This window comes from Antedon mediterranea, chromosome 1 (genome assembly GCF_964355755.1).
Source record: "Antedon mediterranea chromosome 1, ecAntMedi1.1, whole genome shotgun sequence".
Lineage (NCBI taxonomy): Eukaryota > Metazoa > Echinodermata > Crinoidea > Comatulida > Antedonidae > Antedon > Antedon mediterranea.
In genome coordinates, this window is record NC_092670.1 from 17,094,259 (window position 1) to 17,114,043 (window position 19,785).

At 31.8% G+C, this 19,785-nt stretch overlaps 4 protein-coding genes and 1 long non-coding RNA gene across 7 annotated transcripts in view; 2 read left to right on the plus strand and 3 right to left on the minus strand.

Moving 5' to 3' along the window:
* The window catches only part of LOC140059365 (uncharacterized), a 43,520-nt gene that overhangs the window by 13,344 nt on the left and 10,391 nt on the right, over positions 1-19,785 (plus strand). Inside the window, exon 3 of the long non-coding RNA XR_011847169.1 lies at positions 17,595-17,644. This is a non-coding gene — a long non-coding RNA (uncharacterized lncRNA). The remainder of the gene's footprint in view (positions 1-17,594; positions 17,645-19,785) is intronic.
* Positions 1,094-3,951, minus strand: LOC140047178 (uncharacterized). Its single transcript, XM_072092038.1, has 2 exons — positions 2,906-3,951; positions 1,094-2,667 (listed from the first exon to the last, which is right to left on the minus strand). The coding sequence occupies exons 1-2, from the start codon at positions 3,508-3,510 to the stop codon at positions 1,539-1,541; spliced, it is 1,734 nt and encodes a 577-aa protein (XP_071948139.1). The 5' UTR covers positions 3,511-3,951; the 3' UTR covers positions 1,094-1,538.
* Positions 8,472-18,766, minus strand: LOC140059354 (inward rectifier potassium channel 2-like). Its single transcript, XM_072105246.1, has 2 exons — positions 14,880-18,766; positions 8,472-9,662 (listed from the first exon to the last, which is right to left on the minus strand). The coding sequence occupies exon 1, from the start codon at positions 16,083-16,085 to the stop codon at positions 14,883-14,885; it is 1,203 nt and encodes a 400-aa protein (XP_071961347.1). The 5' UTR covers positions 16,086-18,766; the 3' UTR covers positions 8,472-9,662; positions 14,880-14,882.
* Positions 10,590-12,608, plus strand: LOC140059314 (uncharacterized). 2 transcript variants are annotated; one of them, XM_072105194.1, is made up of 3 exons: positions 10,590-10,766; positions 11,704-12,111; positions 12,209-12,608. In XM_072105194.1, the coding sequence occupies exons 1-3, from the start codon at positions 10,633-10,635 to the stop codon at positions 12,531-12,533; spliced, it is 867 nt and encodes a 288-aa protein (XP_071961295.1). In that variant the 5' UTR covers positions 10,590-10,632; the 3' UTR covers positions 12,534-12,608. The 2 variants fall into 2 exon arrangements, with proteins under 2 accessions (XP_071961295.1, XP_071961302.1); XM_072105201.1 differs by lacking the exon at positions 10,590-10,766 and adding an exon at positions 11,368-11,385.
* Positions 13,002-14,617, minus strand: LOC140059303 (uncharacterized). Of its 2 annotated transcripts, none has more exons than XM_072105182.1 (2): positions 14,421-14,617; positions 13,002-14,091 (listed from the first exon to the last, which is right to left on the minus strand). In XM_072105182.1, the coding sequence occupies exons 1-2, from the start codon at positions 14,606-14,608 to the stop codon at positions 13,200-13,202; spliced, it is 1,080 nt and encodes a 359-aa protein (XP_071961283.1). In that variant the 5' UTR covers positions 14,609-14,617; the 3' UTR covers positions 13,002-13,199. The 2 variants fall into 2 exon arrangements, with proteins under 2 accessions (XP_071961283.1, XP_071961274.1); XM_072105173.1 differs by having other exon boundaries at positions 13,002-14,084; positions 14,421-14,561.

Consider the following 19,785-nt stretch of genomic DNA (forward strand, 5'->3'; position numbering starts at 1 on the left):
ATTAACAAGATTTTGAATTTAGGTAATAGGTTATTCAAATACAATTCACTACATATTTTTATTTTAATACATTGTAAAGACCTTGATTTATTTTTAAATGCAAACCTGTTGATTCGAAAAGTTTTCTAAAAGGTTATCTCATTCATCATTTCTAGTCTCTGCCTCCTTAGTAACATTTTCTATTTAAATTACGGTACATAATTAATCTCACATAAATTGGTGAAAACTGTTTGGGTAAAGTTAATACTGTATATGGCAATGTAATTTATATAATAAATAGATACTTACCTTTGTTAGAGTTGCTTCTGTGTAACTGTAAACCACGTCAAGTGTGTTTAAAAAATATTGAATCTTTCGTGGAAGCTGTGTTAATTTTGGTAGTGTAGAAAATAGATTTGCATATTTACATAATAAAATAGATCAACAGAAAAAAAACTAAATTGGTTGATAGGTAAATTTTAATTTTTAGCTGTTTATGTGTAAATAAATGTGTATTAATTCAAATAATGGAAAAAAAAATTGTTTGATTTGTAAACATTATTTGGTTATTTACTCCGGTTAGCATAGAAAACAAGTAACTTTCTGAGTATACCATGTTCACTTTTAGAGTGATTGTGCAAAATTGTTTTGCGAGTGAATCTTGTAACAATCTGATGCCGCCTTAGGCATTGTATTGTCCCTTGATATTCAAAAGTATTCAAACAATCTTACATATAGACATAGTTGGTAGCACCCGCCAATATTATTACACATGAACAAAGCCAATATTTAGCTCACTGGACTCATTAAAAACCACCTTTTATAATTTTCCACTGAATTAGATAAAAAAGGAGATGTGGTCCATGGCCAGGGACATGTGGTCATGAATAGGGACACTGTACTTTATCGGTCTAAACTTTATGCAGTTCAGTATTGTTGATGAATTGTCTGATATTATAATTTACTTTTACATTGTACAATGAAGAACTATAAGAATTTTAATAAAAGAAAACAGTATTATACAATTCAATTGGTAAATTTTACTTTATTTTGTGCTCGCATTATACAGTACAATACTATTTGATTACTTAACTACGACACTTACTATTAAAACTTTTACAAATTAAATGTTACATTATGTACCTTGTTTTTCTCATTATTAAAATAAGACTAAAAGCAACCAAAAAATCTTATTTAGATAAAAAATTTATCATAGTTTCCACATTTTCTGATACTAATTAGTAATAAGTAATACAAAGAATTGATTATTGACTTAAACTAACAGCAAAAGCAAAAGATAATGTTTTGTTTAAAATTGATTAAAATACATTGAGCTAAACAGCTGAACCAAAAAATAATAATAACAACAAGTACATATTTGATTAATTAAAAACCTAAAAGCAGCATTTTGTTACATTGATATACACAGGGAGGTACAACTCCCTGATACATACACTTATTTTTCAAAGCAATAATTTGTTTCCAATGTCTTTCAGAATATCAAATTTTACTACTATGTTCATAATATAATAATTGATTTTCCACATGCCAAGAATAAATTAATAATAATCTGGTGGAAGATCATATCCAGCCTGAATACATTCTTGCTCTAATGACCACTGTTTTAGCATAAGTACTCTTAATTTACGCTTGTGAATCTGCATCTTAATATTATGCTCTTCCTGTGCCATCTTTAACATATCTTCATTTATTTCTTTGTTGAAAGATCTGTTTTCTGGTACTTCCATAATTGGTGCGGCAGATGCACTATGAGATGGATGGTTGCAGTAAACATCTGATATTGGTCTTTTTCGCTGGAAACTCATATTCTTGGCTGCTGTTTCTTCAAAGACTTCAAGGTTGGATTCGTTCAATGTATTCCTAACCCTCCAGGCATTCTGACTTCTAACTTGTTGAGGAGGAGGAGGAGGGGGTGAAGGAATATCATCACATGGCAATTCTGGCTGTTCCTGTACAGTTTGCCGGGAGTTGCCTAGAGCTCGTTCTCGACGGGCTAAGAAGTTCCTTGAACGCCTGTGTCTCATTCCTTGGTAATACTTTGATTGTCGTCTATCGAATGTGTTTACTGCTACTTTTGATCTCAATTTTCTCTTTTGTACAACATTTCTAGAGTCTAGCGAGGTTTGTCTTTGACTTCTTGATGTAGGCCTACTTGTGGTTATTAGTTGGTCATCAGTTAATCTATCCTCCTGAAGTGAAACAAACTCGGATTCATGATTGCCTGATCTAAATCCAGATGCATGACCTTGACTCGGCCTAAATCCAGTTGACATCATAGTTTTGTCTTGTTCTTGTCGTATTGGAATATATCCCAAGCTTTCGCTGTGTTGCCCAGAAGACCCACGTCTTGATCTACTATCTGAAAAATTTCTTGTTGTGGAACGCATACTTCTTTCTGATTGGGACCTATTTTCTAAATATGGCCTTATGTCTTCGCTGCTACGTTGGAATGCCATTTGATCCTGGTGGTGATGTAGTTGAAACGAATCTTCCTGATTGGTTTCAATTTGACTATCATAAATATCTTCATCCATATCATTAGTATCCTCTGGTATCTCAAGACTTCTGCGTGATTCAGATTGTAATGATTCTACCATCATAATCTTTGGCATCACATCTTTTCTGACTTGTGATGTTCTAGTTTCGGATGATTCGTCATCTACATTCCTGTACCAAAATAAAAAAAACTAATTAAGAGTTTAGGTACTTAAGTATAAGTAAGTTTTAAGTTAGGCAGGATGTAATGACAAAACAAACTTATTGATGGTACAGTTTAATCATAAACAGTTATGTACTTCCTCTGCTAACGTGAAAGACAAAATAGGCACTAAGGTAGCCTAAAGTAGTAGGCCTACTACCAGTGCAATAAATAATCACTAGTATCTATGTAATTTAAATAACTTACTCAGACAGATCTTTATTTTCTGCTTCATCTTCAATCCATTCTTTTTTAATCCTGATGACATCATTATTTTCAGCCAACTCATTAGTATTATCATCAGTTTCTACAAGTAAAAGCTCTGGCGAATTTGCAGAATGCATTTGGTCATAAGAATTTGCTTCCGATTGCTGTGGCCATTCTCTGGTGTCATTTTGACCTTTGTACAGTGAGCCATGTGGAGTATTACCTTCTTGCTCTACCATAAACTCCCATGCCAGTTTGCTGACTATATTTGGAATCGGTTTCTTTTTTTCCAACCATTTTGGTTTTGTTAGGTGTTTTTTATTTGAAGATAAGGGTGTAGACTGTGGAGCATATATACATCGGGCTTTATCACGGATACGCTTCCAGCAAGATCTTAAATCGGTAGGATCACGAGGTGTTTTACTTGGAAAATGACTCTCGAATGCATTTGAAATTTCACTCCATCCATTTAAAGATTTTGTAAGGTCAGTACCATATGGATCAAATTCATCGTGAAGAGATTTATGTTCCTTTATGTAGTTGACTAAAAACAGTTTTTCATCCAGTGAAAAATTTGGTTTTCTACGCATTCCATCCATTGCCATTTTTAAAATAAAAATCTCCAATTAAAGTTCTGATAAAATGCCTTCTTTACCTAAATAATTTATATTGTCCCTTCAACAAAGCAATTCAGAATATCAGTGATGGTACTCAGCTAAGGTAACTAGGCCCAATGTAACTAGAAATGTTAGGCCACTATTCTGTACAACTTATTCAACTGAGAGCTGACTAAGTACACACTTAAACTGTGTTTCCTCTGCTAGAGTAGAATAGACAATCAAAATAGGTACTAAGGTAGCCTAGGCCTACCACAGCAATATAGCACAATAATAATAGAAAGCAAAGGTTGATTTACATTTAGTCAATCTTGATCCTTGTAAATTGATGATAAGTAATCAATGTAGCAAATGTTTAGTACTTTTCTAGTCAGTAAATTGAATCATTTTCTATGTTGAAACTAGACAGCCTTTGTGTGTGTGAGTAGCTTTTTGTCACGCATGGATGCACAATGCCTATTACTGCCTCAACTGACCTCGCATAGGCATGACTATAATTTATACAGATTAGGCTATGTGTATAGCCATATTCAAGTACATTGGTAAATTCAGACATCAATAGCTTCACCGCATTGATAATAATTTTACATACAGTAGCTTACTGTATTATAATAATATTTTTATCACATCAAGCAAATGAGTTACACATCATGGCCTCATTGGCTAAATTATTAATAGGCTATATCTATATTATTAATAATAATATCTATATAATTATTATATTTTAGCGCCTGAAAATAAATTTTTCCTTGCAATTATTTATGTTCCCCATTTACTAGGTATTTAAGGACAAAATCAAGGATTATTTTTTGGGAGTTGGGTTTGGAACAGAAAGTAGATTGATCAAATTAGGCTGGGGCCAGGTGGGGTCCCAGGGGTAGGCAGCAGGTGGGGCCCAGGGCCGAATTCCTGGAAAATTTGCGTCAATAATAAATTATGTTTGTTTGTGTAATCAGAAATAAAGGCGGGGTGGGATTAGACCTGAAATAGGATTATACCCGAGTATATACGTTAATAGTTTAACTACCTGGCCCATGTCACGATTTATCGCACAATTTTAGCATGGAATTTGAGCTATACTGGATGCTAAGTACATCGGTAGAGTGGTCCTACCTTTGAATCAATGAAAACTAATTGCCAACAGTATCGCAAACCCCATCACGAACAGTTCCCGTTCACCCGGAACCAGTACAAATATTGCGCCCTCTCTGGCAGGCCTTTTTGTTAGTTCAAGTCCATAGTATTTTTTAGTAAAACAGGTAGCAAAAGTTCCTCATGTCTTGAAGTGTCAGCTGCACCTTCCCATTTGGTTTGTATGCAAGAGACCTTATTATATGAATTTAGAGATGTGGCTAGGTTATATCATGGAGGAATTTCCTCCATGGTTATATTAAATGTTAAACATCTCCATTTTCATGAAACCAATGTTTATTAAAATGTTAACTCATTAGAATAAATGCCATTTTATCATTTAAAAAGTACTGAATAATAATTGCAGTTGTATAAATAATATAAATAAATAAATATAAATATCTTTAAAAAAAAGTATAAAAGGGCCAGAACAAAAAGAAACATGGCAAACTTAAGTAGGTTTTTATGGCCAATATCCTGTTATTTCATGGTTTATAGGTTTCAAACTTTTACCATCATATACAGTATATATTGTTAGGGTGTTTACCAGTTCTTTCAAGTTTATTCCAGTGCCTTAATTATTACCATGTGAAGTTCATTGGAAAAAAAGTTGTTTTGGAATAATTTTTACATTTTGGGTGTTTTTCATGCAAAATCCTGAAATTAAATGATATGCATGGTAAAGAGGTGAGAGACTCAACAGGTGTTTATTGGTGTTATAAGATGGTGTTAAAATAATTGATCATCCACAATACTCAGGAAGTTGATTACAATACAAAAGTGATAGAAACTCTCTGTTTACAACCGCCTAACAAAAGTTTGCACCCGTCACTTGCAACGTCATGTTGCAAAGATTATGATGTAACTCAAAGCGTGAAACTATCGGCTATTTAGGGTTCCACTTGCCAGCTCAAGGCCTTTGGTAAAATGAACCAATTAATTGGTTTAATTCATCATACCTCATTTAACTATTGTTTTTTAAATTATTGGCTATTTAGGGTTCCACTTGCCAGCTCAAGGCCGTTGGTAAAATGAACCGACAAAGCATAACAAAAGTTTAGTTTGTTTCATTTGCGTCACATCTCATTTGAATTGTTTTTTACTTATAAATTTACTGATCAATAAACTGGTGACACACAATGTATTTGCCATATATGGTCAGTGAATGGAGCTACCACTTTCAATAAATCCTATTCAATTCAATTTTTATTTTTTGCATAAATTAAATATATACATACTTTAACTTTAGCATTTTTTAGATATTGAATCATTAAAAAGCCAAGGGGAATTACAGTTCTCGCCACCAACACCACCACCTACCACCACCAACAACACCACCACTAGTAAAATTTCATCTTTCATCACCAGTTTTTAATAACATGACAGATCAAGTATGTGGTAGCTTAGCAGTCACTAAGATCCTTTCAATTTAAATTAATTTTAAATCATTTTTTTGGATCCAATATTTGGTAAAAGTGATGAGTAAATACTTACTAAATATGTGACATTAAAAAGTTACTATTGTCGTATTGGCATTTATTGTTTGGGAGGGTTTTTAGAGGGGCGTTTATTTTTTGGGTGTAATATGGTAACATGTATAATCAAATAAATTTTCCCTAAAAATACAACACAATTAATATCAAGAAGATAATACAGTAACATTTCAAAATTCTTTGTCAATTGTAGATCAAGGGAATTCAATGAATTTCACTACATATTATAAATGAGTTATAATACAATACTGTGTGTATATGCATGTTGAGGGGGGGGGGGGGGGGGCTGTTTATTTAAGGAAAAAATAAAGGCCCTGGGGGATTTGAACAGGGGGGGTGGGATGCGTTTATTCATAGCGGGGCGTTTATTTTTTTTTTAAATTATTTTTTTATACTTTTCTAACATTGCACATGCTATTGCTATAGGCTAATTAAAAAACTATGAAATTTGGATATTGATTACAATTTAATCAATGTATGTATGGCACAATTGCTAGTTGAGGTCATCAACACATTGAACAAATACCATATAAGTTTAAAATAATACTAGATTAGTATTGCCAATATTTCTCCCACGGACTTTCACACCTCTATCGTTATTAATTCAATATTGGGCTTTCCCATGCTGTTTTTTGTTTTCTTTTTATGGTTTGTTTGTGTGGAGTATCTGTACAACATTTCTTAAAAATCATTTACATCCATATCCATATCGGACCTTTTCTATTGAACATAGGCTTCTAATGGAAATGTTCTCTAAAATCTTAATTACAGACTTCAAACAACTCAATGGTTTGAAGGCAAATAATACACTGAGGGCTCACTTTATAAATTACAGACTTCAAACAACTGAATGGTGTGAACGCAAATAAAACACTGAGGGCTCACTTCCTCAATGCTCATGTTGTTTTTCAACTTCTTCCCTTATATTGTATCCCGTTGCTTTGTTATTTTGTAAAATAATAACAGAAATTTCTACTTCATTTTAAAGAAGTACACCATTTTTATTATAGTCTGTTTTATTCAATAAAACTACAATTATGATATAAACAAATTTAGCAACTTAGTTTCAGGGAAAACCCTATTTTTTTTAAAGCATAATATTGATATTCTGTTTTTGTAAATACTTAATGAGTTTGAACGACCACAGAATATGGCTGCATCATATATCACTGAATATGTAAAGTCACATGTTGCAGTTTAGAATGTCCAAATGTTCCTCGTATGCAAAAAAAAATCATTTTATAAAAAATTACATAAAAACTGTACTATACTATGCTTAAAAAATATATACAGTATGCTCCTCTAGTGAATTATGCATTACAAGCCCTTTTTTACATCACCTATTCTTTTCATTATTGATTGACAATCAAACTCAAAGCATCAATTTGTCCTTAGTCTTGTAAGAAGCTTAACCTACATTTAACTAATTGACATGCTCATTTAATATTTATAAATTGTTGTTGTATTTATACAACATCACGATATATAAACAAGACAATAATGTGACTTAATGAATTGTTAAAATTGAACAGAATTTGAGAAATGAATTCAAGATAGGTAGCAGTATGTTTGAAATATCATTGTTAAATTACAATAAGGTTACATGGAAATTGAAATATACTGTATAACAGGCCCGTAGCCAGAATGCATCAGAGGGGAGTTTTCTTGACAACAAGTATTTTCAAGTGCAGCGAGCAACTGTAGGCTTGGGGCCAGCTTTTGCTCTCAGAGCAATTTCGGTTGTTTTATAATCCGCTTACAGAGACACTTTTTACACACTAAAATCTGAGTTTCTTTTTTAATTCAAAAATATTTTGGGAAGGAGATGAATTTTTTCAATTTTATCCGAAAATCTGAGTTATGCAGAGAAATTATATAGTACACCACAGTATTCTATAATTGATAATTAATTGCACGATTTTGAAAGTGGGGCCTTTGTTTTTCAAGGGGTGGTCCGCACGGGCCTGTATGACACTGTTATAATAGATTTGTTTATTCCTCATGTATTTACTAATTTAATTTAATAATAATAATAATAATAATAATAAACCAATGTTAGAATATCCACTAAATAATTTCAAATAAAATAATGCTATTACTGTATTAGATATACAGTATATTATATACAATATACATTATATATATTACTGTATTAGATATAAAGGGACAGAACATATTTTAAGAATTGGAAGTTTCAATCTATTTGATTATTTTCAAGAATCATGAGCGTGACTCATCTTTTTTTTCTTTATACAGTAATTATATATTTACAAAAGCATGAAAAGCATCAGTCACTCATTGCTTAATTGAAATATTGTCTGGCTTTTGATGACAATTTTGTAAATACTGTATGGAAAAAAATGAGTCATGTTCATGATTCTTGAAAATGGATGAAATAGATCGAAACGCTGAATTCTCAAAACGTCTTTATTTAGAGTTATAAAGTTACACTAGTAGTATTATATGAACTGATTCCTCCACCATGGTTAAAACTTGTTATATTGCTAATGAACTGTGACAATATTCATTGACAAATATGTACTAAAGTTAATGACTTGTAATCAAGTTTTAAGAAAACAACAGCAGCATTTAATGCATATCTAATGAGCATTTTTATTTTTACCAAATTACATGATGCTGAAATCTGACAAACCTTATATTACCATGCATATTAGATTTTAACTATATTATACAATGAAATGTTTAAATAAAACTACCTAAAATGTATTGAGATTATTGATGAATAATTTGAGAGCTATACTTCAATCCATAGAGGTTCACTATAATATATCTATGAATATTTCTATGATCAATCCAACAAGATGCTTTTTTGGACTATTTGTTGAATAAGACGGCAAGTTTAATTGATTATATTATCAACTCTCAAGAAAATAAACCAACATTTCTGAAAGTTCTGAAATAATTTCTACTATTCTTTATGAAAACCAAGAAATCTTGTACCTGTAGAAAGTTAATTATAGCACTGTTCAGTTCTTCAAATAAAATATGGGTAATGATAGCCATGTGCCTTCCCTCCAAACCATTTTGTTTATGCTGTCCAATTTGATATTGTTTACCCTTTATACAAAATACTTTATTTCAGTCCATTTGTCTAATAAATAGTCCTACAAACACTGTATGCTACAATAATAGCTTATTATTATATTTTTATATTTATACCATGGAGATGTAAACTTTATTTTACATCTTCCTGTTTATACAGTAATTTGTATGCTTAGTAAAAGTATAAAATGCATAGTTAAAACTTTAAATACTGATCTTTAGTTTTCTATCTATAGGAATATGCATTGCTGTGAAATATTGTGTACACATGATTTGTAAAGTACTTTTAACATTTTCTTAGACATGATTGCATCAAATATCTCTCTATAAAGTTACATTTTGTCTACTTTGACCTCACTATCTTCTAGTTTCAGTTTCAGTTTTTATATTCTGTTACAATATTCGCTTTCTAAATATCGTACAAGGAAATCCATTCGTCCAGTTAGAATAATTCTAGAAGAAAAAAAACAAACATACATAGCAATTATTCTGATACTAATTCCAATTTAACAATATAACTGTGATATAAATAGTACCAAAAAGTACCAAAAGTCAAATTGAGTGCGTTCATATATTTTGACATTCATGTTGTTTATGATTCCATAATGTTATTCAATTACTAACCATATCTAATAATACAATTTCAAGTTTAGCCAGCAGAACCAATTAATTAGTTAATTGTAGGTAAGTGAAGGTCAGATATATCTTGTTGATGAACTGAAGAAATTAAAGTAATTTGATATTGCTCTTAATTGACTTGTGAAAATACCAGATGTGAAATATAAATTTATTGTAGGGCACGCGATGCTGTTTTTGTTTAGCCTCACGCTGTCAGAATTAAGATTTATGCTCATAGGTATCTACTTCTAAATAGTATGTTTACCCACTTCAGTAACATTGTTATTATTTATTTTTCTGTACTGTTCATGTTAATATTTGTTTCGAAACGTTGTTTTTTAAAACAACATTTAAAAAGCATTATTGTATGTCAATTTAAAGCAAGCAATTAATCATGGTGTACAGTAATTATGGTGTTATAACAAATATCTCAATCTACAGTATAAAGAATGATATATAATATGAAAGTTTCTGGTTTTACAGTAGGCCTCCTATTACTTTTATTATTATTACACAAACATTTTCTCTGTTCAGAGTTCAAACTATTGACTTTCAATTTATGTATTAGGTAATAAAAATGTAATGTTATCAAAACAGTATTTGATTGGCACTTTTGTAATTCACACTACCATCAATAAATACAATTTTAGTTAGATCATTCATTTTGTTTGAATAAGAAAGCATATTTTAGTAATCATCCAACCAGCAATATATATACAGTATTAGTAACAAAGGTACTAGCGAGCTTTCGTTTTAGTACGGAAGTAGTTCAGTACGGTAATTTGAACCGAAATGTGATCTACGCATGCGCAGAAATTTAAGACTCGCCGTAGCGCTAAATTTCAGAACGGTAGTGAGAAGAAATAGCGTCCTGTCTGAAACGAACATTCAGCTGTGTATTTTAATACGAAGGACACGATGGAAGCAGTATCGTCAAAGGTAAAGCAGTTTAATCAGTCGTTATTTTAGCTTTATGTAATCAAACATAGACTAGGCTATAGCATATTAAATGAATGTTCATTAATGTAGTGCTCTAGATCAGTGATGCCAAATATAAAATAAAAAAATTGGCTTAGAGATTCGGCCTAGCTAGGGCCTAGCTAGCCTAGGCTAGTAGTAGTATAATAGAGGGCAAACCAGTGGCCTAATCGAACTAACTAGCCTAGGGCCTAGCTGCGATACCCTAGCTGCTGGCATTTAGGCTATCCCTACACGGTCCTACAAATAAACACAACTTGCACAAATAGGAGGTCTAGATACGTAGGACCCCCTACTCAAAAGATGACAGAAAATGACAAGTTCAATAATATTGATAAAAACTAGCTAATCAAATTATCTTCAATTCAATCCTGCTTTGCTTAAAACAAAGGAGTTGTTTACTTTATTAGATTTATAACAACTCCCTGCCAATGTAGCTTAAAGTATTTATCTTATTGTCATACAATATAAGATATATGTAGATAAGCTTGTGTACATTTTATTATTTTTATCTTGATTTTTTATTTATTTTTTTTTCAAAACAGGCAGAAAAAATTAAGACAAAAAAGAGTACAAACCGGTTAGTTAGATAATTCAATAGTGCTCACTTTTTTACATTTATTTTAATATATTATTATTATTGTAAACTTTTTTTTTGTATGCACAAAACATATAATATTATATAATAGTATGCTTTTTTCAGTCTGAAATAAATGTGTTATCAATGTCAATCAATATTAGCATGATTAATTGTATAAAGTGGATAGTTCATTCAAGCTATATTATTTATTTTCATTTATTACTTCATTAGATTAAAAACTCCTACACTGAATTGATGAGAAAAATATTACATTAAAAAACACTATCATAAATTATGTGATTTTATTATTTATTTCAGCATGATCTGGGACAACCAAAAGGATCAAATCCTAATAGGAGAAGTAATCTTGGCTAGACCTTTTCAGTCCAAGAAGGGCACAACTGAGCGGGGAAAGGCATGGCAGGCTGTTGCTGATGCAATGAAGGCCCGTGAATACAAAGTTGACAGGCGGGCAGTGCGAGATCGCATATCTAATTTGATGGATAAGGTGAAAGGAAAAAATAACAAAGAAAAGGCAGCCAGTGGAATTGCAGTGGAGGAGACAGATGAGGAAAAGCAAATAAGGGAAAGTATTGAAGAATTCATCCAAGAAGAGGAGGATATAGAAATGTTACCAAAGGAAAGAGGAGATGAAGAGAAGAAAAAGGCTGATGGTGCAGAAATGAGAAAACGTGCATGTGAAACATTTGGAGAAACGCGGAAAAGGTAATACCAAATTTATGTAAAATGTAGAGGCAGATTAAAGTGTTTTTTATCCCCCTCTTCCTTAGTTTAGTTCTTATTTTTGTAAATTTATTTTTAGGCTTGATGTTGAAAGTAACACACCAAAAAGAAGGAATAGTGGGAATGACACAATCGGTATCATTCAAAAAAAAATGGAGATAGATCAGCAACTTCGAAGGGAGGAGATGGAGAGAAAAAAAGAGGAAGAAGAACGAAGGAGGGCAGAAGAAAGAGGAAGGGAAAGACGATTTGAGGCCTTCCAACAGCAACAACTGCAACAACAACAACAAATGCAGCAGCAAATACTTCAACAACAGCAACTCTTGCAACATCAAAACCAGCAAACGCAAACACTGATGATGGCATTTCTTAAGTCCATGGAAAAGAAAAACCTAGATCCTTGATATATTTTTTTATTGTGCTAATCTGTGCAATATACTTTCTACTATAGTTGTTTTTATATATATTTGTGTTTATTAATGCATGCCTTTATTTATATATACTTATACCATTGTTTCTTTCAATCTATTAATTATTATCTTGAATGTTTTGAATACCATTGATGCCAAAGAATATGTAGTTTAAATCAAAGAAGTTTTGTTTCTATATGAATGAGCATTAACAAAATATAATTAATACATGCTTTTCAATATCAATAAATAGAAACATTTATTTACCTTACGACGTTTTAACATAATACCGGTAATTCAGCTATCACTTTAGTCACAATTACAATAATTTACATTTTAAAAATACACTAAATATTTGTTCTATTGCAGGTGTATCTTTAGTGTTGGTATGTTATATACAGTTAAGTGTTTAAGAGTTTTCCAGGATTTTTATTTAAACTGGAACCATTTTATTTCTTTTAATCTATTAAAGGTTCTCTTGTATTACAGTTAGATGTTTATGAATGTATATATGTATATGGTTACAATAAAAATATTTATATGAATAACTTCTTAAATTTAAATGGAAACAGTTATTTACTTTATAATTTATACAATTTTTAATAAATTCAATATCACTTCTATCACAATTATTTACAATAATTTAGAAAAAAAATACATTCATTGAAAATATTCTTCCAGCGATGGCGGTTCAAGTTCAAAATAGGCAGATGTATTGTTCTTATACACACATGTATGTGCATTTGTAAGTATTCCAGAAACAATGTACATTTTGCCACATGCACTCAATTGCACTTTCTGAGACTTCTTATAGTCTGTAAATTTAAATATATTTACAATGTCACCAAATAGCCATTCAACGCTAATTCTGACTTTGGACATTGCCGCGTTGAAGGCCACTTGTTCTGGTGTTATCCGTACCGTCAGGAAAGGTGCTTGCAATTGTGGGCGCAATGGGTACGCAGGATCACCATACACGCACAATACATTTCCCTGTGGATCATGTGATCTGGCCTCAAGCTCTGTCAACAGACCCGATTCACGAAGGAGAAATGCATCATGTCTCCTCCCTTCCACAGGTCCATATAGGTGAGCTATGAGGCCATTGGGAGCTGTCACTGACTGGAATTTCATGGCATGGATTCTTTTGTGACCATTATACATAACTTGTTGATGCTGATTTGGTCGGCATATTGGCCTTACGGTTCCATCAACGAACCCCCAACAGTTCCTCAAAGCAGCACCCTTTGTGTGTGTTGCCTCAGCAAATTCCTGTAAATGTTGTGGGGATAACCATGGCTGATCTAAGGATGAGATCCGATGTCTATGGATGTCGAAGATGTAGTTGGTCATCCACTTAAACGCCAAGTAAAGCTGTGGTACTGAACGTCCATAGTCCTTGATAAGATCTCCATATCTACAAGGATATGCATACCTTTGGAGTGTGATGCACAAAGCCTCAAGTCCATCAATTTTCGACTTATTCTCCAGAATTACAGTTGGTGGCACCCCCAAAGCATGTTTCAGCCGGTAGATATCATTTTTCTGGAATCTAAGGGAAATAATAATACACAGTATATTTTAAATCTCATAATGGATAACATACATGATACTGGACATGTTATGGGCATCATATATTAATTTAATATTTAATCAACATTTATTACTAAATAGTAGCTTCTGTAGATAGTATAGTAGCCTACTAGGGCTATACATAAAAGAAAGCAATACCTTCAAGGTATATGGAAGTATAATTGTTAGTAACCAATGTTAAATGTATTTAAGCTTTATAATGCCTTAACGTTATCTAGCCCTACCTAGTAGTAGATTATAAATTGATAAATGAAGTGCTACCCTGATTTAGCCTGATGGTCGGCTTACCTGAAATAGCTGTTGCATTCATCATCGTTGAATTTATCCAAGTTGAATTGATATTCATCACTTTTATACTGAAAATCAGGATTACTTGGGGAATTCATACTATACAACATAATGAATTCTTCCTCGTCCAGAACATCTGATATATAGGCAGCAACAAGAGCATCTCGTACCCTATGTAGGTTCGCCATGTTGTAAGATGCTGAAAGTCGAGTCAACTGATGATGGTACCTGATACATCGCGCACATGTTCCCGTCGCGCCCGTGAACAAAACGAAACAGAAACAGACATGACGGGAACCTAGTAAATGAGTACGGTCACGGTTGGTTAAACCGGCCGTACTGCACGTTTACCGTACTAAAACGAAAGCTCGCTATTGAGTACATAGTTGAAATTTAGCTACAATTAATGTTGTTGATACTTTTATTGCAAACAAAATTGGTTTCATATTTTATGCTTACCTATTATAAAGATGATTCAATTTCCAATTTTTTCCTTCCAATGCGAGTTTCTTTGTTTTCACATTCTTCGTTGTCTGTTTCACTCTGGTTGTCACTATGTTTCACATTTTCGTCCAAAGAATCAACAAAACTGTCACACAATTGTTTTGCACTTAATGTACTTGTGTTTGTGATTAAAGTGCGATGAAAATTATCAAGATTAACATCCATTACTCCATTTTTCTCGGAAATAACTGCTTTGAAATCATAGCCCCATTCAATCTCATTTGGTAAATAAGAAGTTCTTACTTGCGTTGTAGTACCAGTTGCCTCGACTATCCCTTCCAGAATTGCAATGATTTCAAAATCTGACTCTAACAAAGTTTCTTTACTGTATTCATATAATGGGCTTTCTTCATTTATTTCATGAGCTATTTCAATTGGCCACACAAGAAAGATCCGGTCTAAGCCATATTCATGCCCGATATTAATGTCAAAAACATGAAATGGTACATAACAGCCCTCTTTAGTTATGTGATGTTTCACCATCTGCAATCGAATGTGGCCTTCTACAATTGGACTTTTTCGAAGATCACCAAGTCGAAATTGAAAAATTAGTCTACCATCCTTCATTGTAATACATGCTGTTTTACTGAACATGATTGTTTTTGCTCTTAACTTCGGACGAGAAAATTTGGCAATAAAACTACCTATAATAAAGGCCTCTAACAGGTTGGACCAAATGGTTTGAAAAACAAGAAAAAACATAGCCTCTCCGCATTCCTCGGTGGGACAACGAAAACCGTAGCCAATAGTAGTTTGTGTTTCAATGCTAAACATGAACGCAGATTTCCAGTTTTTAAAGTTACGAAAACAGGGTTTCCATTCTTGATTTTCAAGATTGTCAAAATCACCTCTATTAAATGCTATGGCATAGTAAATGCAACCAAACAAAAACCAGTTAAGAAAAAAACCAAGAATCACCATAATGAGGTTGTATCGCCATGGCATATCCACAGAAGTTGTAAACAGGTCTACAGCATATCGCCTTAAGTTTGCGCGGATTGATGGGGTAACGTTACAGTGTCCATTTTTTTCTACCAGACGTTTCCAAGTCTCTTCCTTTTTAATTGGAATAATCTGATGATGATTTGAACTAGCATGGTTCCTGTAATTTTTGGCTTCAATATGATTTCTTCCTTCACTTGAAAATCGTGTGTCTGCCATTTTTTTTATTGTAAAGCAAAAGCAATGTCAACTTGATTCTCTAACTAGAGTAGCAAATCTACAATTTAAGAAACATTGTACGGTATGACCAGCAATAACCAGCTTGGATGTGGTAGTGTTCAAACGCTGACAAAGAACTAAACAAGTAACAACTCACACAATAGAATTAGCACACAAAAAAATCAATCATATTAGCTGTACTCAAGGATCTTATGTCACTATTCTTAATTTCTCAAAGAAATAAACGTATTCCAAAACCTAATTATAAATTATGAGAAATATTCCTCAACGATAGTACTACACCAGATGAAATGTGTGCTTCTAAATAAAGGCTATGGTAAAATGTTAAAACAGTTGTCACTTTCTAGATTGATCCATTTTGTATATGGGGTGAATTATTTAAAACACAACAATAGATCATATTGTTATACTATTAAAACCGACGTTTGACGTCACAAAATATTTGACACAGTCATTTATTGTCTGTTTAATTGATTTTTCATGACATTCATTAATGTTTTATTCGATCATTTCTGTAATACATTAGTAACATCAATTTATAAAGTTCTCCAAACTGAAGTTCCAAGGCTGTGAATGCTGAAAAATTACACGATCTTGATACATCATTACAATACATTGACTGTTTATGAAATTTTTGAGAAACCAGAACTTCAAAGAACCGGAACATCCTTGAATCTACTCACGTTCATGAAAACCGACTTAAACATTATATTTTTGCGCGGAAGCAGCATAATTTGCATAGAATTGCCATAAAATTTGTTGTATCTCATAGGTCATTAAACACTCCCAAAGAACTGGTGAGTACCCTGCAAATTTACCGAGTCAATTCCGGCATTTTAAACCTCGCCTAAATCCAGCCATTAAAAACTTGTTAAATGATTAATTACAAAGTTATCCAAGGACTAACCCCCACTTTACTTAGTTCAGCCAGGGAGTAAATAAATGACAACTCCCTGATTCAGGTACTTGTTTATTTTACTGACCTATATGGTGATCTATTGAATGAATTATTCACAGCAAACAAATATTTAAATAATTCTTTAATGATACTTCTGTGTATATAAATATGCTCTTCATATAATATTCATTTTCAAATACAATAATTGAGTTGTTAATATTAATAATGCTAAATATTTTTTTTTTTAAATATTAATATTGTACTTATTTTAGCCTTATTTAATTTTATTAGCTGAATGCTAATTGTGTATGTTGATATTTTTTATCTCTCTTATCTTTTTAACCTTTGGCTGCCTTGTACGATTTTAATTGATGAAAAAAATACCTTGAATTAATGAAGTTATTGATATATTGGATCAATAAAGTTCTAATTAAAATCATTAAATATATACCAAGTAAACAGGATATATACAGTTACATCTAAAACTAGGTCAGATGATCAATTTAATATTCTAAATATTCTTAATTATATTTCCTTAAAGTATTATTTTCATTTGATGTTTCAATATTTTTCCAAACTATATTTTACAGGCAAACTTTTGAAAACCAGTACTGTCAACGGTGGACTGAACAATAATCTGGTAAACATATTATAATTTTTTTTCTCTTACAAAACAGAGTTTACAAAAATATATGATAAATAACAAATCAATCTAAATGCTTGCATATGACAAGGAAATGATATAAATATTACTTACAAAATAATAATGATATATACTTAGCAAATAATACAGAAATGACTTTAGCACAAATAATACAAATATACAAATACCTGTATTAGTTTATTAAACTATATAAATATTACTTTTCACCATGGATTACAAGAATCAAATTAAACGACTAAGAATTGTTACAAATATCAGTGTAGTCTATAGTAAAAAAAAAACAAATTTAGTTTAAAACGTAACTATTGCTTTGACTGGATGATTAAATGATGCATAACTAACAAAATTGCTAATAGGTATCATCAATGTTGTACTAATGTTGATGAGATATCAAAACCGGTGTTATACAAACGTGTCAAAACATTTCAAATCAAAGCGTTAGTTTCTCTATATAATACTCAAATCTTTTTAAGCTGTTTTATTACATACCGTAATTTCACACCAATCTCTCATCACTAAATCATTTGTTTCTCATAATTGGGGGAAACGCATGAAAAAGTTATATTTAAACCAACTAAATGTCAACCGCAGAAAACCGTAACAATTGTTAGAAAAAAAAATATCATTATAAAGTTATAAACAATGTTTTAGGACTATGGTTGTTATTAATGCAAGCAGTTATTATCCTTGAATTAAAGTAAATTGAAGATATGCATATAAAGTCAATGTGTAGGAACTACTCTTATACATGTTGATATAAAGTTTGCGGTACACCACATGTATTAGTTCTAAAGAACTGTTGAGTTTCTCGACGTTTCAATAAATATGCTTTGATCGTCCTCAGTATACAGTTATGAATTGAGATAAATAAACATTGAATCTGATGAAACTATAGTCGGTTTAGTTATTACCTACCCACCAAAATAAGCAAGAAGTCAACATAATCAGCAAAAGTAAAGTGCAATTATAGAATGTATGGTTGATAGTAATGATGTAATGCTGCAGCTTCATTATCTATATCATGCATTGTTTGGTTGATAGTAATGATGTAATGCTGCAGCTTCATTATCTATATCATGCATTGTTTGGTTGATAGTAATGATGTAATGCTGCAGCTTCATTATCTATATCATGCATTGTTTGGTTGATAGTAATGATGTAATGCTGCAGCTTCATTATCTATATCATGCATTGTTTGGTTGATAGTAATGATGTAATGCTGCAGCTTCATTATCTATATCATGCATTGTTTGGTTGATAGTAATGATGTAATGCTACAGCTTCATTATCTATATCATTCATTGTTTGGTTGATAGTAATGATGTAATGCTGCAGCTTCATTATCTATATCATTCATTGTTTGGTTGATAGTAATGATGTAATGCTGCAGCTTCATTATCTATATCATGCATTGTTTGGTTGATAGTAATGATGTAATGCTGCAGCTTCATTATCTATATCATGCATTGTTTGGTTGATAGTAATGATGTAATGCTGCAGCTTCATTATCTATATCATGCATTGTATGGTTGATAGTAATGATGTAATGCTGCAGCTTCATTATCTATATCATGCATTGTTTGGTTGATAGTAATGATGTAATGCTGCAGCTTCATTATCTATATCATGCATTGTTTGGTTGATAGTAATGATGTAATGCTGCAGCTTCATTATCTATATCATGCATTGTTTGGTTGATAGTAATGATGTAATGCTGCAGCTTCATTATCTATATCATTCATTGTTTGGTTGATAGTAATGATGTAATGCTGCAGCTTCATTATCTATATCATGCATTGTTTGGTTGATAGTAATGATGTAATGCTGCAGCTTCATTATCTATATCATGCATTGTTTGGTTGATAGTAATGATGTAATGCTGCAGCTTCATTATCTATATCATGCATTGTTTGGTTGATAGTAATGATGTAATGCTGCAGCTTCATTATCTATATCATGCATTGTTTGGTTGATAGTAATGATGTAATGCTGCAGCTTCATTATCTATATCATGCATTGTTTGGTTGATAGTAATGATGTAATGCTGCAGCTTCATTATCTATATCATGCATTGTTTGGTTGATAGTAATGATGTAATGCTGCAGCTTCATTATCTA